This window comes from Coturnix japonica, chromosome 1, assembly GCF_001577835.2.
Source record: "Coturnix japonica isolate 7356 chromosome 1, Coturnix japonica 2.1, whole genome shotgun sequence".
Classification (NCBI taxonomy): domain Eukaryota; kingdom Metazoa; phylum Chordata; class Aves; order Galliformes; family Phasianidae; genus Coturnix; species Coturnix japonica.
Genome location: NC_029516.1, coordinates 44,989,200 through 45,016,980, shown reverse-complemented (window position 1 = coordinate 45,016,980; position 27,781 = coordinate 44,989,200). Strand labels below are relative to the sequence as shown.

At 46.9% G+C, this 27,781-nt stretch overlaps 1 protein-coding gene across 8 annotated transcripts in view; it reads right to left on the bottom strand.

Moving 5' to 3' along the window:
• The window catches only part of TCF20 (transcription factor 20), a 109,759-nt gene that overhangs the window by 36,600 nt on the left and 45,378 nt on the right, over positions 1-27,781 (bottom strand). For 6 of the 8 annotated variants that reach the window (XM_015861464.2, XM_015861459.2, XM_032444500.1 and 3 more), the window contains one exon: positions 11-5,644. In XM_015861464.2, the coding sequence (XP_015716950.1) occupies positions 11-5,608 (5,598 nt within the window). In that variant the 5' untranslated portion in view covers positions 5,609-5,644. Of the gene's footprint in view, positions 1-10; positions 5,645-9,701; positions 9,877-20,133; positions 20,237-27,781 lie in introns of those variants that run through there. The other 2 variants (XM_015861479.2, XM_015861468.2) reach the window with 2 other exon arrangements.

Here is a 27,781-nt window from a genome sequence, read left to right as displayed (position 1 = left end):
CAGTACTCACCATCTCTCTTGCAATCTCCACAGCTTCCTGCAGCCCATAGAGCCTGCCACAGACCAGGTAGATCCCATTGGCCCAGAGAATACAACCCTCATGGACCCAAAATTCATTGCTGTCAAGAGGTAGTTCAGGAATTTGTAACTCCAGCTCAGTGCCACCTTCCGAAGTGGGCATAGAGGGCTTTGAGTCCGAAGGAGTCTTTTCACCACCACTGCCACCTTCAGTGGTTGCTTTTTTACAAGAAGCTCCCCTTGAAAGTGACCGAGAGGCTCCACTACAGTCCTCAGAGCGGTGCCGCCTCTTAAAGCGGGGATGAGCAGCGAGGCTTCTTTGTTCCTTCTGTTGTTGCTGTTCCTCCTCCTCCTCTGTATCTGTCTTGGAACCATTAGAAGCACTTTTGTGCCGTACCTTGACCTTGCTCTGCATTTCTGTGGCCCTCTTTGGAGGTGGGTTCTTGGGCAAGGTGGCTGCGTAATCCTGGGGGTAGAAAGGACCAAAGAGGTCACCCATGTTACGATAGCTGGCCCATTTGCCACACAGGCAGCAAACCAGATGCCCCAAGACAGAAGACTCTGTTACTACAGGGCCCTGCAGCATGAAAGTTGAGGTGGGCAGCACTTTGCTCTCCACATTGCTAGGAGGGGGTGTTGAAGACCTTTGTCCTTTCCGACCCCTCACCAATTTGTTCTGCTCCTCTTCCTCCGCATTAATGATTGTGCACACAGCTCCTAATTCACACTTGTTTACCACATGAATGTAAGGGAAAAAGGATTTATTCTTGGAGTCAGTTTTATCCACAGCCTGGGTAGCATATTTGAGCTTGATTTCTGGCTCTTGAGGCTCCACAATTGGAGCGGCCCGTCTAGGCTTCCGCTTCCGTGGCTGTGCTGCAGGTTTTCGCCTCTCCCTCCTTTGCCTCTTAGGTTTTGGCTCACCACCAGCAGCCCCTTCTGAAGACTGCGAAGGTACAGGTGGAGGTGGTGGGGGTGGTGGCAGTTGCTGCTGCTGCTGTTGTTGTTGCTTCTTTTGCTTGTTCACACTCCCAATTGGTCTCCCCTTTTTCTTTCCAGAAGGAAAATATCCCTTTGGAGGGAAGCCATCTGGCTTGGGTGAAATGTTTGTCACATCTCCATCTTTTTCCTCAGACTTTGGGTTTGGTTCAGAAGTAAACGCATTGGAAGGGGAAATTGTTTTTGAGTCTGGAAAGGTCAAAGTTCCAGCTCCGCTTATGGATCCATCAGACCTCCCCTGACCACCTGACTTCTGAGGAGGTGGTGCTGCACTGGATCCTGTCCCTTCTTTACCAACACTGGCAGTTTCAGGGCTGTCTTTCTTGGTTTTATCATCCTCGTTGCCTTGCCACTCTTCTGAGGATCGCGCAAGAGTTATTTCACTAGCTGCGTCCTGGCTTGCTGACCCTGCTTGATCTGACAACATCTCTCCTTTTCTCTTCTCAGCCTCTGGCCCATGTGCAGACACGCTTCCTCCCTCAGGTCCACTCTTAAGGGACAGGATGTCATCAAGAGTGACGGTATCTGCACCAGTTTCAGCACTGTTGGTGGAAACACTTCTCCGAATATTAGGAGATGTGATTTTTTGAACAATTGCTTCCAGTTTTAATCCTCGCCCCTTTCTTGGGGGCAATATTTTGGTCTTAGCCGGGCTCGTGAGGGAAACAGGAGGACAGTTCCTACCATCAGGACTTGGCAGATCCTTGAAGGAATCTCCCTTTGCAACTGGTTTGCCAACATCTTGGCTTAGAGATGAATGGGCATAGGAGTTGTATGTCTTATCAGCTCCTTCTTTTGTTGACGTCATCATTCGCCCTTTATCTTCGCTGCCGCTGTTCTTCATATCCTGTGGCTGTCTTTTGGTAGGAATAGGAGAGATGAAAGAACGGACTCTCCTCCTCATAATTAAGGGATTTTGAGGAGACTGGTCTTCGTGGCCAGGGAGCCTGAGCATGGCATTGCTAGGCTTGGGCAAATCCGTAGATTCCTCTCGTCTGTGCCCATCGCTTTCTTGGGGGCAAAATCTTTTTTGGTTGGCTGCTCCAAGAGGGCCACTGCTTTTGGCAGGTGAAGTCTGCCGAGAGAGGTCCCAACCAGATTCGTGTGGCTGCAGTTTCTGGCTACCGTGTTTCAGGTCGGTGCACTTGCCCTGCACACTGTCGCTTCCCATAATGCAGCGCCCAGGATCCTGGCTTCCAGTATCGTGGTAAGAACTACCCTGAAGGTACATCATTCCATCCTTATCATTTTTCAAGGGACTCCTTACTCTGTCCAAAAACTGCTGTTGTCTTGGGCTCTTCCTGGCTCCTTCCTGCCTGTGCTGAGCTGCAGCAATCACACCCTGAGCAGCGCTGCTTGCCCAATCTTTGTATTCTTCTTGCTGTTGCTGGTATAGCTGTCTCTTGTAATGATATTGGGAATTTAAACTCTGGTTAGGGTCACCAAAAGGATGAGGCCTAGCATTTGCATGATACGCTGCAGCCAAAGATGAGCCTTCTGAGTTCTGAGGGTAGCCAGAATGCAAGGAACCCCTGTTAACTCTTTCAGATAGCGTCATGTGTGGGTTCATGTGATGCAGATCTGCTCCTGGGCCTCTGCTTCTGCCCGGTGACATTTTCAGCTTATCAGCGAGATCCTGAAATTGAGAAGGTGATTTACCCCTGCTGCTTCCAGTTCTGCCAGGTGCTCGTCTCAGCTGTGTTGATCTGCTCTCCTGCTGGGGAATGTAGTCTGGAGCAGAATCGGAGACCGCAGCTCCAGGGCTAGCATTGCCTCGGAAAGACTCATGCTTGATGCCAGCAGAATGACAATGGTCTCCTGTCTTTTTATTATTAAGACTAACTGAGCTCTTTGACTGTTCAAACTCTTCTTCTTTTATTTGCCCACTGTGAGCTTTCATCTTTGTTTCCATGGATACTAAACCACCAGGGAGTATTACTGACTGGCTTAAGCCAGGGGCAAGACGCTCACTCCTTCCACTTCTGCCCTCAGGACCCATGTGCCCCATTGGGTGAGGACCAGGATCTCTGACAAGTTGCCTTAATGGAGATATGTCACAGATCACTGATCTCCTCTCTGAGAGTGCTCCCCCTTCATGAGAAGACTGAGACTCCATCTCAAACTTTCTAGCAATAGGGTAATCAGCTAAATTTATCTGCTTCATGTCAGGGGCTGCGCTGCTGGACTTCCTGTCCCAGGGGCCCCAATGAGGGCCCTCCAGGAGAGACCCCATACTTTTATTTAAGAGGCCTCTATTTGTCAATTCATTGGCTTGACTAATTAAAATATTGGGCCTCATGGCTCCCTCCAAACTCCCAGCCATCCCAGAATGTTCCTGCGCATTCCTAGAATACCTCCTGTCTGGATGATGGTGGTAACCCTGTAAGACCTCCTGTAGGAGGCTAGGAAACTTCTCATTCCTACCTTTGCGCTCACTGTGTCCTGGAAAATCCCCTTTTTCTTGACCAGAAGGATACTGTGGAAAACCACCAACGTTTCTCTGTATGCCAGCTGCTATGTTATCTTTGTAACTGTATCTTAAACTGCCAGGAGATTTGGAAGGTTCTGTTCTCACAGGAAAATTTGACCCAACAACTGCATTGCTGGGCTGACTGTTTCCCTCTCCATTGTGGTTAGTGTTATCTCCGCTTTTGCTCCCCTTAGCACCTCCTTGAGCTTCTGGCTGTGGCCCTGCATGGCCAGCTTCCTTCGCTCCACTAGCACTAACTGGTGTCTGAGTGGCTGTGGAAACATCATCTTGTGCAGGTTTCTCTTGTCCACCTGACTTTTCTACTCTACCTGCCATAGCCTCCCGGGAGACAATCACTCCAACTGCCTTTTCATTCACTTTGGGGGCATTTTCCACTGCCACCACAGCTTCCTTCCCATCAGGGGAGGCCACATCTTCCCTAGCTGCAGGGCTGGTGCTGAGTTTTGAGGGCTCACTTTGGGAGCCTTGTGCTGGTGAGGAGTTAGATCTTTCTAAGTTACCTCCCTTGTAGGTAGTGTCTGAGCTTGTACTCTGGCCACTCAGCTGTCTCACCCTTTCCCCATGATCCTCTGAACTACTGGAACAGCCACCATCAAGGGACTCTGCCAGGGGGGACTTGAGCTGCTCCTCTGCCTGGGAAGAGCCTTCTGAATTTGTGCAGCTGTCAGCCTTCTTTGAAGAGGATGACCTTTTGGAACTTTTTTTCTGAGGTGCCAAGGCATCTGAAAGCAACATGTGCTGGACTGTGTTGGGCAGATTGGCCACTTGAGAACTTAGAGCACTCAGACTACTCAGCCCTGGATCTGTGAGCCTTTTTTCCTGCAGTCCTTCCAGCCCAAACCCCTTGAATCCCCCTGCATGAGCATTGGGACTTGGCATCATAGATGGTGTAGGACTAAGCTGAGGCATCATCTGCAGGATTCGGTTTCTAGAACCCATGGACATGTTGCCTTGCCCACACTGGAGATTTTCTCCACCTGGCATGAGAGGAGAAGGGGTGGAGCTGCAGCTCGGAGACTGAACCACAGATGCAGCAGGAGATGGATTAGAGATTGGACTGAAGTTTTGGTGAAACTGCATCGGTGACCTTACAGGAACTTCAGTCTGGCTGTACTGTCCCACTTGACTTTGAAGAGAGAGCTTGGAGGCAGCATTTGAATACTGCATTACATGCTGGGGTGGGTGCTGCTGCTGCTGCCCCTGCTGCCCACTTTGGGGCAGCTTAGACTGCTCAAAGCTTTTCATTGGTTGAGTCTGAAAGTTGTAGTTTGACTGGGACCCATATGCCTGTGCACTGGAACCCACGGCATGGCCTTCATACTGTGACCCAGAATTCACGCTGTAGCTTCCATCATAATTCTGTCCTGACTGGCCAAAACGCTGTGGGGAGGGGAAAGAGGAGGACGAGGACGACGAAGGTGGCTGATAGTGTTGGCTGTACTGACCCACTCGTAACTGGTACCCAGAAGCAGAGGAAGGCAGGGTGGATGGACGCTGCATTGGCTGCAAGTGCGAGGTGCTAGAAGCAGACTGGCTGGAAGCCTGGGGTAAAGGCTGATGAGACTGATAGATCTGCTGTCTCAGCTGTTGTACCTGCTGCTGCTGCTGGCTAGAAGCCTGCTGCTGATACTGAGCACTCCCTGGAGAGAAAGGACCAGTATAATCCTGCTGATAGTGGGATACGCCCCCAAGGGTCGAATGCTGTGTTTGAAATTGGCCCACGTGTCCCTCACTCCCATACTGACTCCCAAAGCTACTCCCTTGAGGGGGCCCATAGCTCTGTACCGGTCCAGAAGGCCTGCGCTGAGGCGGCTGCTGCCCTCCTGACGCCACTGGATCTTTGTTGGTAGCCATATAGTAAAACTCTCCTGCTTCTTTTCTGAAACCTTGGTAGCTCTGATGGCCAGAGCTCTCACCAGGCATCGCTGTAGAGGCTCCTGCTGCTCCACGACGTCCACTGCTAGTACCTCCTCCGAAGCTCTGGAACATCTGGGCCTGCTGGCGCGGGCTGAACTCCTCCAGTCGGGACGAGCCGTGCACTTCCTGCGGGTAGCTCTGCTGGTTTCCGTGGTAACTACTTTGCTCCCGAAAGGACTGCATGCTGTTTAGCAGCAGAGCAACAGCTCGAAAGCCCTCCTAAAGTGGGGACAAAAAGAAAGAAACAGGTATAGCATCTGTATGTCCCATTCACATCAACAGCACTGCCCAATTCCACTGTTTTAACAGCAAGCAAAATCGAGCGCGTCTCCTGCACTAATTTCTATCTCTCCACTTGCACCTTCCAGTCATTCTAGGTAGCAAAAGGAATCATTGCCTTCCAAGAAAAAACAAGTCTGTAGCCTACTACCAGCTGGAACATATTTTCAGCTTTAGTATTTTCTGCAGTCAGTCACTAACTGGGTCTATTTATATGGAAAACAACCTTCCAGTAGCATTTTGTTAAGCAGGAGAGCGATCCTATTCCTTCAGCTATTTTGCTACCACAAGATTTTAAAAGAGAATTAACTCTATGAACCATGTAACAGACTCAAGCCACCTTCGGATCTACACCGTAGGAACAATGTCCAAAAGCCCACCTTCCACTGCAAGATCTCAACTAGAATACAGTCAACACACAACCCAACAAAGCCCCAACACAATATTCCAGTGAAAAGGCAAACATGAATCCGTGAAAAATCAGGCACCAGCACACCGAAAGACATCTGCTTCATACTGCACTCCTAACTGCTCCAATGACAATGGCAATTGTTCTGCAGTATGAAGAGTCAGAACCAGCCCACCCTTTTGAACAAGTGGGCCTATGCTTCCTCTTCAGGACTTTTACATTACCTTGACTGAAACTTAACTCATCAAAAAAACCCAGAACATGTGTGTTACCCATGTCTACATAATCAACCCCAAAGCAAATGAACTTCAGGAAGGCTCTCCTACATGCTTCCATTTGCTAACCAGTATGTATAACCACTATTCACCCTCAGGGACTGGGCAGCAGCTGCAGTATTGTACAGGTATCCAGGGTAGGACCTCAAAAGCTTGAGGCACCACTACAGTCATGAAGAAAGTCAAGTAATCTAACTATGTGTATACACTGCTGGTTGGTTTGTTTAATTCTGCAAGGAAAAAAAGCACAATTAAAAACTACAGAAAGATGAAAAAACCCACGTTGTATCTGGAAGACTGTACAGCTTTCCCTTCCAGTAAACAAACCAGTTAAAACCACGTGGAGAGATTGCTGTCTTCAAACATTAAGCCAACGTTCATGCTTTTCCACGAAACAAAACTCCTCAAATGTGAGACTTCCTGGAACATTTGCCTTCATTATGCCTTCTCATACTGTCAGGTTATGTACTTGTCAAATCCAATAGAACACACTCAGAATTCAAGTTTTGGTCAAGTACAAGATCACCAAAGAGTCGCAAGAATAGAGACGTACAAACAACAAGATGTAGACTATGCGCGACATCACACTCTTTTCCCACCTGCCTCTTCACCTTCTGAGTCCTTCAGAAAAATAGCCTGGTTTTATTTGGGTTACTACTCTCCTCTACAATCCCTTTCCACTAACTCAGGAAGGCAAAAAAGCCGCTAACTCAAAAAAGTGACAATGTTTTTTTTTTTTCTTAGTTGGTTTTTGTTTTGACCTTGCAGTTTATCTTGACAAATAAAATGGTTTGGTCAGAATAACAGCCCACTCCCTAAGTAAATGCTCTGCTCTCAGTTCTCCTTCAGCACAACACATCTTTTGGGCATCTCCCAAGCAGCCTGAATAACACATCCAGCAGAATAAATGCCAAGGGTTTGGGGGGAGGGGGGGGGAGGAAGGGGGAGAAGAAAGGCATTTCATTAATAATAGGAATTTAAAAAAAATAGGCAGATCCTGACTCCATTACATCATCAATAACTTAATACCTATAGCACACTTGCTGCCATTAATTTACTATAAATACAGGACTATTAGAATTCCTATTGTAATAACATTTCTTTAAGGTAACAGCACTATTAAGTGCACAGATCTAAGTGCTGACTTCTCAGCAAAACCACCAAGGAGAATTCCACAGGTAAGCTCTGTTAACAGAACACATTCAGGCAGATGAGGAAGCCTTCAAAGCCCACGTGGATCCACAGGAAACGAGATATGTATTAATTTGACTAAAATTTTACCAGAAGCTCTTAAACAGCTTAGAATCTCAGAATCATGAAGGTTGGAAAAGACCATTATGATCATCCAGTCCAACCCATCCCCACCCACCATGTCCTCAGTGCCACATCCACATGGTTCTGGAACACCTCCAGGGATGGTGACTGCACCACCTCCCTGGGCAGCCTGTGCCACTGCAGCACTGCTCTTGCTAAGAAGCTCTTCCTAAAATCCAACCTGAACCTCCCTTGGCACAACTTCATGCTGCTACCTCTCACCCTATTGCTGTTACCTAGGAGCAGTGGCAAACCCCCATGTCACCACAACCTCCTTTCAGGTCACTGCAGAGAGCAATAAGGTCCCCCCAACACTCCTCCAGACTAACCAACCCCAGTCCCTCAGCTGCTCCCCATCACACATGTGCTCCAGACCCTTTGCAGCTCCACCTCCCTTCTCTGGACACGCTCCAGGGCCCCCACGTCCTTCATGAGAGAACCGAAACTGACGGCAGTGTTTGAGGTGTGGTCTCCACCAGTACGTTATCTCTGAAATGCAGGAACTCAAATGAGTGGCACAGCAGTTGCTGGGCAGAGACTACAAGAGACATAAAGCAGTCCAGAATTGTGGCAGACCGCTGCAATTCTCTCCTAAGAACAAGGGGCAAAGTCTCACCTACAAAAAGGTGCTCCGCTGATGGCCATGAATTACATACATAACAAAAACAACCAAGGCCACCTCCTGTCATTCACATGGAGGGGAAGACCTTGGCACAACTCTCACTACCCCAGAGTCCCATCTACAGTGACTGGAAGGGCACCCAGCTCTGCCACTGCAGCTTTGTGATTTCTCTCAAGCATTCATGGTCGGTAGCATTATATCCATCTGAGCAAATCCACCCAGAGATTGCAGATGACATTCACTAGACTGAATTGTTTCACTCTGTTCCAATGCTTTTCTTCCTTCCCAAATGCCCCAGTAACCAACATCTGCCTACAACCTGGGCAGGAACAAGGAAGCGTACTACAAGCTCTCAGGGGTAACAAAGAAACAGCCTCGGTTTTGAGATCACAGCCCATAACTTAGAGAGAAGCAGCAGGTCTTCTTATCCATCTCATGATTATTTGCGCAACATCTGAACTTACCAGGTAGTTTTTCAACCTACCTTCTCCACATGAAATTATTTCTAAATACATCTTAAGTACATCTACAATGCAGACTTTGTTTCTTGTTTAATTATCTGAAACCCCTCTGTAGAACAACTTTGTTAATGAGGGAGCTCCCCAAAATACAGAGCTGCTGCATTCAGTCCGTCCTGCTGTCAGCAGGATTACCAAATGGTAGCCAGCAGCACGTAAATCTCTTTAAATGGTTCCTGCATGTAAATGCAACAGTCCAACCACCGCTGATTAACAGGGTTCATCAGTCCTCCCACACAAAGATTACTGTGTGAAATGATTTTCTGCAACATACTGTGCTAGGGTTTTAAAATCCATATAAATCTCTGAACTTTTTTGTCCCAATTATCAAAGACAAATATAGATTTTCTCACGTAGTGCCAATGCCAGTGTAGTTGCGCAGCACTACAGCCAGCCAGCTCAACACAAGTGAGCTGAATGGCATAATACTGTGCAGATATGCTTAATGCTTAAAGTAAGCCAATGAAAGAGCAAACCAAACCAGCATCTCTTCATTCTGTAGGAGGTGAAGTCTTTCTGCTTTGTTAAATTTTCTTCAGATTTGAGTTGACTACTGTGACCCATCTGCACAGAGAAGTCTCATGGCAGCAGTCAAATGCAATGCGTTTTTGGTGATCTGCCCAAGACCTCTCACTTCCTAGAACACTGATCAGCAAAGAAAGTGCCATCACAGACAGCTGACAAACATTAAGAAAGCATATTCCATTGTCCAAGTATGTACACAAACATCTGCTGCTTTTTTTAATTATTATTTCTTTTTACATTGGCCATCCAGGCTTCTGATTAAAACAGACCTTATTTATTAAACACTGCACAAGAGAGATGCAGATACATCTCCATAACCATTTCTAGTCCCCACCTGCACAAAAGCCAACTTTCTTCTCCTTCCTCTCTCCATACAAAGTTGCAGAGCACGCCCAACTCCAAGTCTCCATCATTCCAAAACTTCAGCATAACTCCTTTGAAAAATCTGTCCCTAAAAATTCCTAAGATCAGAATTAAGTCTAAAATAAAAGTATAAATAAATAAATTTCCATGAACTGAGTATCACTTCCACAGTCAAGGCAAAGTTACCGTGCTTCACTTCTGCAGGTGGTCAGCTGTAACTTGTACACCTGAGCAGTGGCAGGGAACAAACTGATCTTGTTTCAGTTTGGGGGAGAACATCACCTCGTGTGCAGCTTTTAAGTAGTTTTAGTTTTTTGCCTTGGGCGTAATATGCAAGTGAACCAGACAGCCAGCACTGCAAGAGGTCAGCATCTTGTCCAAGCAGTAACATTCACAGCTCAGCAGCACTGGTCAGCCTGAAACACACAGGAGATTTCCTTTGTACCTTTCCATACAGCCATTTCAGATCCTGTTCCAGCCAGAAGCTACTTCCATCTACTAGGAATAAACCAAATGATCTAAGACAAGAGAAACTCTTATATTGTCTCATTCAACTCCATTCTTCCAGTGAAAGCAGCAGTCACACCTGCCTCTCACCAAGACATCTCTTCATCTGCTCCAAGTCATCTCAGCAATTCTGTAAAAATGGAAGTTTAAACCAGAACATTTTATTAATGAAATCAATTTTACATGCCTTAAACACGCACACAGGTAACTATTATATATGCTTAAGTTCCTACTACTGATGTATATACATTAATAACATCTTGCAAAGTGGTGCTAATGCTGGCATAGACCTAAGAACTGAATGTTGTCCTTCTCGCCCAATGAAAACCTCAAAGTGTTCCTCAACCGAGGTAAGATTTGGACAAATCAATTCCAACTCATCTCACCAGCTCACAGCGACACTATGCCTTCTTCACAAAAATGTCTGTACAGCTCTTTTTTCTTTAAACAGAAAGTCAGTAGATACGCATTAAACCCAAACAATGTAGAAAGTGTTTCTCACAGGTGAGTGAAGAACAGCTGAACATGACAGCAGGAACACAGCGAGCTCTGTCACTCTTAAGAGGGGAATGCTCTGGGGATCACTGTGCTAGGTAAGATCTAGATTCACTTCTTATTTCATGTTTTTCCCAAGTGGTCATACAAAGAGGATGTGCTAAGTCTGAGTCATCACATCTTCTAGTCTCACAGGGAAGGACAACACACAAGAACCTGGAGTATTCACCTGCTATAATTAAAGACACCATATGAACGAAAAAACACTCTAAACAGCTACTAAAAGTCCACTGAGTGAGTGCAGAAAGTTCTCCAGCTAAGCTTTTAACAGCCACCAGTAAGAACCTATCCAAGACCAACTGTTTTATGCTGAACATCACAAACTACAGCTTGTCATGTACAGTCAGCCCTCTCTGCACCAGATGAGGAGGGCCAGGCTCTCACTTGGCTGTCAGTCAGGACACAAACCACACCACAGAACTGTTATGGGTGCGAAACACTTCTGCAAGGAGAAAAAGCCCTCCCTGAACTAACAGATCCATCCGCTCTATTGTCACACACACATCCATACCAGCAAAACGGACGCAGCAGGAACTGCTTAAGTGCCACGGCTACCGAAGAGCACTTGAAATCAGAAGTTCGTATTTAAAAGGCTCTTCATTTTTATACAACAGTCAAACAACCTCACCCACCGTTCAAAACGAAAATAATACTGATGACTCCGTTCATTTCTTTTTGCCAAGCCTTGTGCCAGCTTGTCACACAATCCTAACCCAAAGCATTAGCTCTCCTGAACGTTTGGGCAATTCATTAGTTGCCTCATATTGAAAATACACCTTTATCCACGACTCCAATGTCTCCGCAGCCGAACATCATACCAGCTTCTGCAATACAGCAAAATCAGAGCAACCATTTCAAGGACAGCTCTCGATTTGTTCTCCACTCCCTCAAAAACGAGAGACGGGACATTTAGTAAAGGCACGACAACTTCCACCTCACCTCCACCTTTCAGTTAAAAAACATTAAGACAGAGAAAAGGAGAACTCAATTATTTATTGCAACTGGGAAGCAGGAAAGACCGAATAGGGCTGCCTGGCAGAACCTTCATTCATCCAAGCTCCCACTTTCATTGCAGAAGTGAAACCACTACCAGAAATACTCAAAACAACACAGCAGGTTAAAAAGTGAAATAAAATAACAAAAACCAACAAAAAAAACCTACCCACTAGCACATTAACTTCTATAAATTGTTCATACCAAATAGTAGCCTCTACCTTTAAGGTCTTACACGCGTTATCCCTCCAAATTGTGGTGAGCTGCTAAGATGGATGCTTAGGTCATACATTAAATATTAACACAGCAAGATATGGTGTTTCCCCCCCAACCCCTCCTATTCTAAGCAGCCTACACAAACCTTTTTATTCTGATTTACAATGCCTGCTGCAATGAGCCTGTAACTAAGACTCCTGGGAACTCAAAGGTAAATGAAGTAAATTAACACAAAATCTCTATCAGTTATGTTCAGGTTTATCACAATACAGGTTACACACAGTATACAAGAATTAAATCCACAAAATCTCTATCAGTTATGTTCAGGTTTATCACAATACAGGTTACACACAGTATACAAGAATTAAATCCACAAATGAGGATAAATCCATTGTTGGGGATCAGACAATCTAGTTATATTACATGCAAAAACATCAACATCAAATAGAGATAACCTTAGACTACTAAAATCAGTCACCATCCAATTGCATTAAGGTTGTGCTCCAATTATTTCTTCCATGCTTTTTACCTATAATCTTTACTCCTTTAGGACAACACAAGAGATTTAGCTGTGCACTGAACCTTCCAAGTTTCACTATCCTATTAGTCTTCCTCCCAAATTGGTACTTTATCCTTCCCCTGAAACAACAAAGATTTAGGAGTGATTTGGCTGTGCAAGGTTTGCAAACACTCCCGCCGTGGAAGACCTGAGACAAACCCACAGGTAAATTCATGTGATTCTTCCTGACAGAACATTAGGGGAAAAATAAGGCTTTTCATCCAACATAATAAAGAAGTAGCAGAAGCTCCCTCAGAAAAATCAAGTGTTTTTAAGACACGCACACTGAAAAACAACCAAGCAGTCTTCCCCTGTCTCCTTCAACCTATATCGTTTTAAACAACACTTGGCTCGTTCCTCCAACCCCTCAGGTTCCACGTTATCTCCCTCATGCTGAAAGCCAAAAGTTGAAGCAGATTCATTAGTACAATGTTATCTCCTAAAAAGCAACTAACAGGCAGAAATTAAGACTGCATCCCTATTAGAGGGAGACGGGCGAAATGGTCCATATTAGCACAGAATAACTTTGAATATTCATGAGATTTAACAAAAAGACAACTTCAGTGTCCATACTACTTGCAGAAGTTCCAGCTGTCTCCTGCCTTTCCATTCCCATCACTCTCACTCCCACCACTTCACCACAGGTTTTCTTTGCAGACAGGACCAGTTTTGTGAATCATTTCACCATTCTCCCTCCCTGCAGCTCTGCTGGCATAGATACCTACCAGGCAGATGACCAAGAGGAGGCAGAACTCCGTAGTATGTTGGAGGAAACAGGAATTAAAAAAAACATCATAATAAAATACAAACCTAAGGAATTCTATCGCTAATCCTTAGTCTAAAGCACTTAACTTGGTTTGCTCTTACCAGCTTCCCACAGAGTCAACCAAAGTCTTCCAGAAGGCCTCTTTCCATGTCTATTTTACAAGTATAAGGTGATTAAACTAATACCCTTCAGTCAAATGTTTAAAATTATATGGTATGAGCTGAGGTCGTAGTAATCAAGGAACAAGATACTGCATCCTGCTACGGTAAACTGCAGACGATTAACCCCATATTCCTAAGCTCTGCTGCCCTAGCCAAAGGCACAGTGAATGACAACAGCACTCAGACAACTCCACACACAAAAACATTAATTCTAATGAGCGTAAGCAGTTCACAGAAGCAAAGAAGCTACAAACGTAGATCACACACAAGTCACGCAGACCACAGCACAAGTCAAAAGCCTTCTCCTCTCCCAGCAGATTTCAGTATCGCCAAAGCAGAAGCGCAGGGCAGCTTCTGAAATTGTTGACAGAAACAATGTTGAAAAGCTGATGGAGAAAGTTTCCACAGCAACTATGCTGTCTCACACATCCTGCATCAGCATACATCCCAAAGACACTGAATGAACTACTGAGAAGTTAACAGTTAAAGGTGAAGAAGAGAGACGAGTTCAGCACTGGAGAATGAATATTTAAACGCAATGTGAGGAAAATAACAAAGATGGTGCACTTTGAACATTGTATTTTGTAAACGCTACATTAAGATTGCAAAGCACAGGAGGGAGGTAGAGCTGGCCCACCACACTGAGAATCAGCCCTATTGCGCTGTGAAACTTGAGTTCCTGCAGTCACCCTGTATGTCAGAAAGAACAACGGGGAGAACACCTGAACAACAACAAACCCACAGAAAACTCTTCCTCTATCCTGCATACCCTCAAGAGGAGGCTTAGCATGGAAGGACTCCAGAACCTTCATGCATTTGTGGGGGTCTCACTAGCCAACACTTCAAACCTCCACTATGTATACCCGCTACATTGGTTTACCAGATTCCACCATTCAAGCATACAGAAAATTGTATTTTTGCAAGGCAAAAATTCACGACAAGTCAAATTTGCTTATCTTAATTGCATGATACTGGCACCATTCAAACCAAAGCAAACAAACAAACCTGTATTCAAATGAGCAGTTCTCAAGAAGGAAACAAGTTTAGTCCCCGATGACCAAAATGCAGGAAACAGCCAACCGAAGATGCTGAACATGGAAGAGTGTGCCACGGCCACAGGGAAAAGACCAGGAGGTGAGACTCATCACCCTGCTCCTGCACTGCAGCAAACATGGTGCTGACTCAAATCAGAATGGCAGATGCTGAAGGTTGCACTGTGGTGGATCTCCCTGGGTCATCCCCAAAGCCAATCCCCTGCCACAGCGTGTGCACCATCAACCTGTAACTCTGCATCAGTCAAGCTCTCTTTATGCACTTCCACAGTAAGCGAGATTGAGAAAAGCAAAGAATGTTCCTCTGTTAAAATGCAATGACTTTCAGGGGAGGGGTAAGGATGGCACAGCTCATTTTTCCACACAGAACAACAGTGTCACTTCAGAGCAAGTCTCAGTGACACTCCCAGAGCCCACGTTCTTCAGCAGTATGCAGAGAAGCTGCCGCTTGCTCGCTGTCACGCTGCCATACAAAGGCAATCTGCTCCCACCGTCTGTACCACCCTGCCCAGCTCACTTACCCTGCTGTCTGCTACACGTCTATCAAACTTCTCAAGATCTAGCTAGAAGATCATCTTTACCCATCAGTATGCATCACGCATGGGCACTATGAAGAACATCAGAAAGGCTGACAACATTATGGGCAAGTGTGGTGGAGAACATGGAGAAGGGAAACCTCCCCTCTCCCACATGGAGAGGAAGAAAGCAGCAATGTGCCAAAGTGCACAGCACGTGACAGAACAGCTTCATTCAAAGGAAAAGAAACAAAATCAGTCAAAGGGAGAAACAAAGACACCAAAAAAATGTGTTAACGTACTGCTGACCACACAGCATTCACTACATTTCCCAGGCAGCCCGTCCGTAACAATCTGTGTTGATAAAAATCACATGGGCTCTTGCCAGTATTCCAGAACTTTTATCCACAGGAAATACCGATGGACAAATCTCACAGCGATTCCAGCATATCCATCCACCTGATGGAAGGAATGAGCAGACTGCAGGTACTGCACTGAAAGCTGACAGACAGTATGTTGCTCCAGTTTGCACTGGTTTATTCCTTTAAGGTCTGAAAGGTGGGGCGGCACCCATTTTTCTTTCAGCCTGTAAGTTTTAGGTACATTTTCCAGAGTCATTAGCAATGTTATATGTGGCCAAAAGCCATCTATGTAGCCAGGTCTGGTGCCTAGCAGGGACTAGTAACCGGTATTTAGTTCAGTTAAAAGCTATTACCAAGGCAGAGCTTATAGTGTGTTTCTTTTATAGGAGAAGTGGTACAAACAATACTCCCAGCAAACTGCATGAGAGCTTCTAACGAAACAATTCCCCATGCAATTTCCAGCCAAGCACAGAGCTCTTATCAGAACTCATCTGAGCGTTATTTACAACTCCACATTTACTAGCAATGAGCTGACTGAGTTCAGTCAGACCAGTGAAAACCCTCCAAAACGCATCACCATGATGTAGCACAGCATACAGTTATCCCATACGCAGTTATTATGAACGCAGGCACGCTGTGTGCTTACAAAGAAGAGGGAAAATTGATTTTCCCTCTTCTTTATCTGTACCTGTTGCATCACAACACAGGCAATACATACTGCATTTCTCAATTGGACACCACGTCAACATCCCAAGGGGACTCTGGGGCTGCCAGAGGGAAACCCCATAACGCTTTTCCTAACCTTTCAATACTAGCATCACAGTATAAGACACACAAAGAGCGCTGGGCAAAGCATGTGCATATCCATCATCTGTCAGTGAATCCAGCGAGAGGACGGCTGTGCTTTCTTCTGTCGCTTCTCATCTTTCCTCTTAAGGAATCAACACATAATGGATGGGGGAAATAAAACCCACAAACCAGGAATTTTATTGCGACATTAATGCTTTGCTGTGTCCAGCCAAAACCAAAGTCTGTCCGCTCACATTCACAGGTACAGCATAAACAAATTCAAGAGCTGCTAATTTACTTTTCTTCCCCTCTTCAAAGGCAAATATTAGAGACTGGGGAACATCCTGATCTGACCTTACTCTCCAACAGGGCTAAACAGAATCGGCTCACAATTGTAGGTCAGCTTCACATTTTCAGTCTTTGCTTTTGGCTTCTGGTTGATTTCATTATTTTTTAAACTGAAAGGAAACACACATAAAGGCACAGGGAAGAAAATCGTATGCATTTCCAAACGTCCTCAAACAGAACGGCACATAACTCAGCAGTAAGCAATAGCAGAAAGGCTCAGCTGAAGAAATCAAGGAGCCACAGCTAAACTCTGTGATGTTACACAGATGCACAAGCAGCAGCACGTACAACTACAGAACAGAATCTTCTGCTTTCCTGGTCAGTCAAGACTGCAGGCAACAACTGTAAAGGAGGGGAGCAAGGTCAAGGTAAGAGCATTAACTTTAAAAAGTATCTGCCTATATAGATATAAGTGGGACCAGCCATTAGGATCCCATTACCAGAACTGAAATACAGCAGTCTTTCCTACACATTGTGAGAACTCAGAACTCCACCTGTGTTGCATTTGTGGCCTCTATCGGTAGTGTCACATTTCCATATCATTTTTTTTCCTTACACCAACACTACTTGAAGTGATTAAAAATACTTGAGACTATCCTTGGTTTATGTCTCATAAGCTGAAAAGCTAAACAAGCAGTTTGCTTATTTATTTTTGAGACAGAGATCTCAGCACAGAGAGTCACAAAAAAAACCACTTAATGCTCCCTGATTTTAGTAACTCAATTGAGAGGAGTTGGTCAGCCTCAGACCAGTCTCCACAAGCAAATAAATCAGCATGGAAATCACGGGACCCCCTGACTGATGTTAGCTGGCTCTTCACAACCTCCTCGTTGCTGTAGGTGATCCTCCCTGTCCTGGAAGCCAACTGCACGGTTAAGTACCAAATTCTCACACAGCCAGTTACAGCTCATTCTGAAGCCTGAGGAGTTAGCGCTGCCAAAAACACTCCGGAATCTTCAGAAGTTATAAGGACTCAGGTTCCAAAAGCAATAGTCTAATACCCTCTGTAAGTATAAAATATAATCGAGCGGGTTATGAAAAAAATAAATGCTTTAATTAAGAAGTTACCCGACCCAAATGGGGATCTGGCACTCCCCATGCCAAAAGGTAAGATATGCACAAGCCAGCTATAAACTCCTAAATATACCCTTATCACAAATTATAGGGAAGCAGAACAGCATGAAAATTATTCACGTTTATTACATCTGATGCCCTCATTCCACACAGCAACCTGCCAAGCTGTTGAGAGTTGCAACAGGAATTGTGTGGTACAGTTCCCACATAGGGACCCTTCTAAGAAGGGTCTTATTATCATTTGGCTGAGCTTCATGGGTGGTTTAGTTAAACATGACCTAAAAAGGAAGGGAGAAGAAGGGCACAGTGACTTGTTTTTTAATGGAGTACCATAAGCCCAAATGGACTTCTTGGTACACATTCCAACAGGAAGTGGGAGATCCCAAAATCTGTACATTTCACTCTTCTTCCCTACAGACCTTATGCCCATAGCAATCATACACAATCCCTTATGAAGAAGGTTTGCACTTGCACTGCCTTATGCATTTAAGTTTAATCTGAGTACCTTTTAAAATGTAAGACAGGTTCACATCTCCCTGGTTCTTCAGCCAAGGGTTAGTGAAGTTTCTTCTGACAATGAGGAGTTCCTATCTACACATAACGCATAAACACATTTTCTGTTTAATCTGAATAACCCGCAGATCTCATTTAAGCATCAGCCAAACAGATTTACCCCTTTCATAAAGGTTCACCTCTGGCCCTCTTTATGAAGCGTTAATAACTGAGAAGAGGACAAAATACATTTCTGACCTCCCATTAAAGACACAACCAAACTGCTCCCAGCGCTTTCAATCTGGGAAACATCCTTAACCTGCCCCAGGCTGCAAAGGTACATTAAAGTATGTATTTCAGCAAAAAAAGGGCAAGTTTCATAATTCCCAAAGCCTCTGAAATCTGATTTAGAGATCAAAGCCCAAATTGTGTCAAAACACATAAGATTCTACTCAAAAGGATGCTGGCAGATTTAAAGCTAAGCAGTCTAGAGAACACCAAGCTTGAAGGAAGGTCCAGAAACTTCCCCTGAACATTTAAGCGTGTTAATCGAAAGCCCCAGAGCTACCGGTTTGTCTGAGCTAATTCCCAAAACTATGATCAATTAAGAATGGGCAGCGTGTTTCTGATGTGAGAAGGGCCCATCCTCGCACTTCAGAAGCGTAACAGCTCATTTACTAACTAGAAAATTAAAAGAAAATAAAAAAGTATGTATTGCACACACCAGCCATTTAAAGAAATTAACAAATACTACCAGCAAAGTTTTTAAGTAGTTATTCTATCTGCATCATTTTAACGCAGCCACCTGTTTATATGCCAACCGAACCTAATGCAGGGAAAACAGATTAAGAAACAGAGCTTTATGCAACCCAAAGGAAACAAATCTCTGTCTCGTAGGGTGGCATATTAAAGAAAAGGCCTTTCAAAAGTGAAATCCTTCAAAGCACTTAACCAAGTGGACAGCCCTTATTGAACCAAGCTCAACCAATGTGCTGCATCTGCAGCCCAAAGGTTGCTGCGTGGCCATCAATCACTCAACCCCTCCCGCAGAGCAGAAAGGTTCCACACAGACAGCTGAAGGTGAGCAACTGCAACATGCGCAGCCATGGATCAGAAGCACGTGACGCGTCAAGAGCGCCTAAGAATTACCCGTGGAATCAACAGATGGCAACAGCTATTGCAGACATGAATAGCTTTCAAATACTAACCTAAACATAGCAAGCTCAGAAACTGATCCTCGTTTCCCTCACTAGCATCTCTGATTTTTCTCTCTTGTTTTTATAGGATAAAAGGACTGGACTGGTACAGGGAGCAATCCTGCAGTTTAACCAAGCTGCATGCCCTCCTGATGGAAAGCGTGATGATGTGGCTAAGACCCAAAGAAAAGGATGATGGCACTGAACCGACACAGCGATAAATGCTTGTTGATTCACACACAACTGCAGCCCTATTTTCAACTTAACAACAGAGCCCTGGTACCATCAGACAGCTCCACAGGGCTGTAGCACCTCGCTTACATAACTTTCTCCTGTTCCTTCCTCGAGGCAAGGAATACAGCTGTCCCCACCACATCCACACAGGCGGCCCTTACAGCACCTCTGCCAACCAAGGTGAGGCTGGCCCCGCTCAATGGAGGGGAGCAGCAGAGCCTCGAGTGCAGCCATCCGCGTGCATCACCCCTGTACCTGGGGCAGCCTGTGCCCACGTGCAGCGCTGGGCCTCACAGACATCCCGCTTTGGCCACAGGCCGCTCCTAGTGACAGCGAACAGGTGGGCAGCTCTCAGCCGGCACGGCGGCCTTCTGGGCACGTGAACACGCGTTATTCCTCTAAACAACAACAAAAGAGGGAGGGGGCGAAACGGGCCACACGAGAACTCCCCCAGAGCCCCTTCCGAGCCCTCCCCCCCCCCACCGCCCGCACTCCGGCCCTCACGGACGCCCCGCACCCCCTCGCCCCCACCCCGCTGGGCCCTGCCACCTGCCCCCCGCCCGCCGAGCGGGGCTGCCCCTTACCTGCGGCCCTCCCCCCCCCACCCCGCCGCCGCGGGAGGCGAGCGCGGGGCGGGGGCGCTCAGCTGCGGGGGGCTGCCGAGGACCGGGGGGAGCCCGGCGGCGGCTCGGGGCCGTCGGGCTCCATTCTCCCCGTCTCACACACAGACACACACACAGCGCCGCACGCACGGAAAGGGGCGCACACACAGGAAATAACACGGGGTCAGCTGACCCCCGGCAGCCAATGGCGGCGGGCGCTGGGCAGGCAGCGCGCGCCAGCGGGAACGGCGCGAGGCGGCGGGTCCCGGCCGGGCGGAGGGGAGAGGAGGGAGGGGGGAGCGGCGCGTGCGCGCGCGCTCGCGGCTGTTTGCGCGTGTGCGCGCGCGGTGGTGGGCGGGAGCGGGGGGCGCGCCGCGGAGCCGCCTCACGCTTAAAGGGCCCGCGGCCTCACGACTCTCAGCACTCCCCTGTCTGCTGTAAGCCTCGCATGTGGGCAACCTGTGCCAGTGCATCACCACCCTCTGTGTGAAAAACTTCCTCCTAATATCCAACCTAAACCTCCCGTATCTCAGTCTATGACCATTCCCCTTTGTTCCATCACTACCCACCCTTGTAAACAGCCATTCCCCCTCCTGTTTATACGCTCCCTTCAAGTACAGCAAGGCCACGTGAGGTCTCCCCGGAGCCTTCTCTTCTATCACACCATCACATGAGCACAGATCCCATCTACCCTGCCCTAAGACGCAGCCCCGCTGAGCTGAATGGATAATTTAATTCTCTCAGAAACTAATTTTTGGCTGTCTGCAGACTCCAGAGGGAAAAAAAAAACCAAAACACTGTCATTTGTATACCTTGTTTACATCACCATTTTTCTTGTATCTTGGCTACCAAATGCTTCGTTTTCCCTCCAGAAGAAAGAAATTCAGGTTTCTGACTTGTCCACTGAACAACAACCACTTGATGGTGATCAGTTACACAAAAAATGGTTAGCAATGAAACATTGTTAGTGCTAACAGAGAATAATCCCATTACGTCCCTGTCAGGCCCTCATCCTGCTGACAGATGACCAGGTCTGGTGTGCAGCATCCACTCAAGCAGTCCTGGCTCAGCATAGAGCCATCAGTGGTACCTACACATGCACAGAGCAACCAGATCGCTCCTCAGTTCTTAAAACAGGGGGGGGAAAAAAGAGAGAATAGGGATTTAAAGCCAAAAAGAATCACTCACCAAAATAAACCCTTGAAGCGTCAATTTTAAAATCAGCGTTAACAAACTGACCAGGTTTGCATGTAAATTTTCAGCAATAGGCTCAGTAACTGGAGAGTGCAATAAATTGAGCAGATGCACTACACCAAGTCATGAGAAAGATTTAAGTTCCTGCCTTTAGCACAAGAAAGTCAGCTCTGCTGTAATCGTCTGCAGCCACTCTGGGACCAGCTGAACAAAACCCTTCTGACTGACACCCTCCCATGTGGCAGACAAGAGGTCTGGGGTGAAAGGAAGCCCCCTAAATAGCCCCTGGGTGAGTGCCACTGCTCCCACCTGTGCTGCTGCCACCACACATTACACAAGGAGCGCTGACTCTCAGCAGACATGAGCTGTGCCAGTGGTAAACGACAAGGCTTTTTCCCATTATGCCTCAACATGAGGCTTACCTTGCACATCCCTTTACCATCTCCCGTAGATCCCTGAGAAAAATCTCCCTCTGACCCTGAGAGAACTGACAAATGGAGATGGAGAGTTTCCTCCTGTCCCTGAGGTCATCACTTCTGATCCAGCCGTAATTTGGTGATTACTCAGTCGCTGTGGCTCTCCAGGAACATACATTAGCAGCTCACGGGGGGAAAGGAAGGAGTGCACAGTTCCTGACCTCCACCACCCGTCATCTCCACACCCCCGTGAGCTCACTCTGCCCAAAAGGAAGAAGGAATGCGGCAGGGCTGCAAGAAACACAGCCTGCAGGATCAAAAATGAGTCTGTCGATAACAGATGCTGCAAAGACTCCACTGTGCCCCACTGTTTGTTAGCAGAAAGATGATGTCTGCTTGCAGCTGGTGGGGTCCTCTGAGAGATTTCTTCTTCCTTACAAAAGGTTTCGTTGCTGATAAAAAGCACTGAACTAGCAGCACCAGGAGGCTGAGGTCTCCACTGAGCCAGGCACAGATTCCTCACAAGCACGGAAACCATCTCCTCCAAGTATTACCCTGATTCTAATCCTTCCCCCTACTACACAATTTCATGCCACGCACAGGCTCGCCACTGCACTTCTGCAGCTTTCATCTGGAGGCACTTAGATGCTACAGGAACAGGCATTAGAGACTAGCTTGAAGATAGATAATACAAAAGATGACAGTGAGATCGGGCACCTACAGGTCACACAACCAGGGACTGAAGCTGATACTCACGGTGGGACAGCTAAATCTTTAAGTAAGTGTAAAGCAAGGGCAGCAAGACCGTTTCTCTTCCTCCAAGAAAGACATCAGCATGGCTGCATTCATTAACATTTCCTAACTCTCTTCCCATGCAGCCCCAGGATTTCCCATACCTTCCTCCTATTTCTTTTACGCTCACTTCAGATAAGAAGCGCTACATCTGATCCTGCGCAAGGGAGCAGCAGTATCAGACATCTCCCAAGGAACTGCAGCACAGACAGGGAGGGCTCTCCTCTCATTAATTCACTGAAATTGAACTTCCCCTCAAACAGTCACGGGATCTCTGCGCTCACTGCAAAGTATTTTGGAAGAGCACGGATTATCAGCTCCTGAGCGGCACATCTTGGCTGCATCATTTGGAAGCGGACACGAGCAGCATCTTCATAAGCCCTAGTGTTAAGTCCTAGAGCCCCATTTCCACAACAGAGAACCAACTGGATTGAAAGACTTTGGAGTTTCTCAAAGGAAGAAAAATGATAAAGCAGCTGAAGGCAGGTAGTGTGAATCATAGCAGGAAAAAAAATACATAAATCACCTACAGAGGAGACAATTCTGCTCTATCTTTTAATACTGCAACAATTCTGTCCTCTCATCCTCCCATTACAAGGAGCTGATTCATGAAAATAGCATCTTTGTACCTTAAGACCCGCTCGGCTTCTTCTGCTCCTTCCTTTTACCTCCTGCCAAAAAGCTGCTCCTGGCAGAATCAGAATTAGTTGCTGTGAAAATGATTGCGGTGTTGCAGACAAAGGGATCTGAGTCCAGTGAAAAGGCTGGGAACAACAGAAGCTGAACTTTTGAGGAAAAAGGGATCACATTTCCATGCAGATGTCCAAAGCAATAAAGGTGGAAATTAAAATAGAAAGCCACACAAATATGATTCCCTGGCAAGACTGTCTCCAATAAGGCAGAAAAGGCCATCAATAAATCTTCATTATCTGAATTGCTAAACATATCTAAATAAAAGAAGAAACCCAAATATTAGAAGAACCCATCTTTTAAGATGTCCTTACATGAAACCAGCTCTGCTTTGCCACAGCATGTCTTACAGAGAGGGATTTTTTTTCCTTTTCCTTTTAATTCTGCTGCCCTTTCACAGAGGTTTCATCTGTTGGTTTTCTTTCTGCCTACAGGGAAGTGGGAATTTCCAGGCTTGACAAGCTTAAATCCCCTTGACGTACAGTCCCAAATTTTAGAGGCAGCTCAGATTTTGACTCTTACTTCACTCCCTGTTGGTTTCCTCCCTGATGCACACAAGAGCTGTTTGCAATCTCGGCTGTTCCAACCAGGAAGAACAAAGTTGGTTCCCCCACCTCCTTGCTGCTACCACCATACAGAGGCCAGGCACACAGCCCAGCGCTGGAGCAAGGCTTGCAGCAGGAAGAGGTGAAAGCAGAGCGCAGCAGACTAGACCAGAAGCTGCATCTTCTACATTTATCTGCTAAGGAAGGCTGTATTTATTTTGTGTAGTAGTAGTCTTAGGGTCCACTTAAGATATATACGCATTACATGAAATCTCATTAACTTCTTGGCAGAGAAACCAAATTAATTTTTTTCCTGTCACATGCAGTGACGCTTTCTGCTCCTGATTCATCAGAGACATTGGCTTATTAAAAATATTTTAGAGGTTTCACCACTGTTTACTTATATATCTCATATTGCTAACAAAACATGAAGAAAAAACACTTCAAACACAACCGCTTTAATTACTTTGCATCTTGAGACTCATAAAAGTACATACAATGCTCAAAAGCCCTAATTCTAAATTTCAGAAGACATTAATTTCTTATTTTAGTGCCCTGTGTTGCTTTAAAGTCATGCTCAGCTCTAAGGAAGGGTAGGCAACATGAGAACATACAGAACTTAGAGCTTTAAGCACAGCACCTTTGGTATTTAGGAGCATTACCTACACTTAGCAGTGGGGTAAAGAGGCACATGTTCCCTCAAGACACATACCCCAAGCAATGACAGTACTATCAGGTAACAGAGTAAACCAACTTGGGTTAAGAACACCAGCATTTAATCCATTAAAGCCCATGCAGACCTTTACAAGGTGCAAGTGATGGGAACACCTAGTAGAACCTGATGTAGTTTCTATTGCAGGATTCAAGGAATCCTTCCAGCTGCTGACCATCAGTGACTTCAGGTCTACACTAACAAAAGATCTGCTTGTGTACCAGGGCTGTGCCCACTCTTCTTGAAGAGATGCTCTCCTGCAGCTTGGAACTTTCCTGGCAGTCACAGTTTTCCCATAGAGGTGACTAGGAACAGAGGCCACCTATTTAACCCTTCTATAAATGTGCTCAGGGTAACTAGACTTAACATGCTGCCTGTTACACTGGGGCTCCCAAAAGAAGGTAGGCTCCTCTCCTCAGAGCATCACCAGCAAGCACAAGAAGAAAAGACTCAATAAGCAAGACACATGTCTACTTATCAACTCAGTCAGCTAATTTTAGAAATAGCCCATAGCCACAAATAACATAAAAGGAAACCCCAACACAAATTCTTTCACAAGAAGCAGAAGCACTCTGGAGGCCTGCAGTCTACAGAGAGGGGCCAGTAACTGTGGCTGAACCCAGGTCTAAGGAGAGAAGCTGTTTAAGCTGGCAGAGAGGAACCACTGGGCTGGGGTGAAATTCCAGCTCCCCGTGGAAGCATCCTGTGGCTCGGGAGTCCCCACTGCGGCCACACAGGGGAAGGCGGGGGTGAGCCTCAGGATGACTTCTCTTCTCTGAAACCAGCAGCGCTTCCCACTCCTGTGGCGTGATTCATCCCTCAGGCTGCAGACAGAGGTGCCGGCTTTCTCTCAGCGCTGATGAGAAAGGGTAGGCACCCTGTTTGTAATCAGCCAGCATTATCTCATCTCCAGAAACTGTAAGTCAGCAACTAGCCTTAGGTGGTAAGTAGGGGGTTTCCTTAGCAGTTCCTTCATTGAGACAGAAGTTGGAAAAAGGCAAAAAAAAAAATAAAAATAAAAAAAAAAGGGCAAAAAAAAAAAAAAGGTTACAAGAAAGGGAATATTTTAGCAGAGAGGGGGAACCAATTAATGCTTTCAGCTTGTTCCCCTTCACCACTGCCTGGAAAGGCAGCTCTGATACAAGAATCTCCTGCCTAGGGCTTTCTGAGAGCCCCTCACACAGCCACACTGATTGCTTCCCCCACTCAGGGAGACAGACTGTCCTCTACCCTAAATGCTTTTATCCTCTTGATGAGGTCTCTTACCCAGCTGGATCCTGCCTCACTTCTCCCACCGCAATCTCTGCGCCTGAGAGAAGACACCTGGGGACCTTTCACTTTGCTTTGGAAAGAGATTTAATCCTTTCACATCCTGGCATGGGGTTGGAGCCATGTACTGCTCCCTCTCCTCGAGCGTCTCTGGATACAGTCCTGTGCGACGGATGTCCCCAGTTGAACACAATTCAAAGCAAAAGGTTTTCTCTGCTGTTTTCTTGCTCTTTCAGGAGTCATATAAAAGCAGGTGTAGATAAAGAGCTGAGGAGAACCCTGCAGGGAACAATCCCACTGTACCCAGACAAGACGATGAGGCTTAAAATCTCTTCTGTGTCTAATCGTAGCTAAATCAGGCCCTGGATGTCCCCCGCCCACCATTTTGGGGGGTCCATGCCTCTTGTTGCCCCTGCAGCAGATGATCCAACCAGGAGGCCGGCATGGCTGCCCCCCAGAGACCTGAGGGGGATGGCAGGCCTTTCAGCTCACCTTAAAGGGCAGTGGGGGCACTCCTGCCCTCTGAGAGTGCTCACTTTCCCTCTGAGAAGGGGCAGACCACAAATCCCTTAAACGACACCATCACGATGGTGCTGAGATGCTGAAAGCCCCACAGGTCCCTGTGGGCTGGGGCAGGGGACCTGATGGGCAGCAGTGCTTTGGGCTTGGGATATTTTGCCTCCCAAGACCCGGATTCTTTGCCTGGGGAGGTCCCCGCGGGTGTCAGGGCAGGGTGAGGCCAGAGAGCTGCCGAGCTGCAAATGGGGCCTTCCCGGAGCCCGCCGGCCTGCTCCGACTGCAAAAGTGCCGCACGATTAATTATACATCTGCGCTACAAAAGCTCAGCCCTGTAACTGCAGGGGGTGCTATTCATCAGCCTAGAGACGTGCTGGCAGAGGACAGCCAGGGTCCAGCAGCTGACAGGGAGAAATAAATAAATACAAAAGCGGGACGCGCTGTGGGTCGCGGGGGTGGACGCGCGGCGGCAGCGGGATCCCGGTGACCCGGCGGCGGCGGTGTCTGTGCCGCGGGGCACGGCGGGGACCCCGGCCGAGCGGGGCGGCCGTCGGCCATCGGGGCGAGGCGTGGGGCACGGCCGGGGCACCGGGTTGACACCTGCACGCTCGGCCCGTTCCCCAGCCTTTCCCTCGCCGGGACGCAGCCCCGTGACACGCCGGCAGCAGCAGCAGCAGCAGCCCGAAGCGGCTTCGCCGCAGGAGCAAATTCAGAAGGACCCCCCGCTCCCTGATCCCTCTCTTTTGAAGCCCCCGTTTCCCGGAGCGGGCACTTAACGAGTACAAACGCAACACGGTGCCGAGCATCCTTCCCCTGTCACTCTCGGCTCCCCTTCCTCCTCCAGACACACGCGCTAACACAAAATGACGGCTTCCTCGGCAGGCTGAATGAGCAAAGCCCTCGCGCTGATCCCTAATTGTCTGCGTTTTACTCTCTCGCTCCACTCGTATCATATCACACAACTCAAAGCAGCCCACCCACTGCCCCCGCCTTTGTCCGAAATCTCAAATGAATGCTAAATTGGACACGGGAAAAAAAAAATATATATATATATATATATATATATATATATAGTGCTGAAGAAGAAGGGAGGGGCAAACTGCCCCCCCACCCCTCTGCCTCCATCCCTTTTTTTTTTTTTTTTTGTTATTCCTTTTTTATTATTATTATTATTTTGAGGTTGCTCTTTGCTGGTGCACCCACGCTGCTATTGTGTCAAAGGGAAGAAAAAAGAGAAAGAAAGAAAGGAAGGCAAAGGAGATAGTAAAGCAGCAATCCCATCTCTCAGCCCTCGCGAATGTGACCCCGAGGCCCTGCCCTCCTCCTCCCATCAGGGCCCCCACCCCGCTCCCAACCTGCGGATCCGAAGGAAAACAACAAATCCCCTCTGAAACCAAAACAAAAAACGTGATGCGGGCAGAGAGGGGAATCAGAAACGGCTACAAACACAAACAAACCACGCAGGCACATGCACCAACCCAATAACCCATTTATGT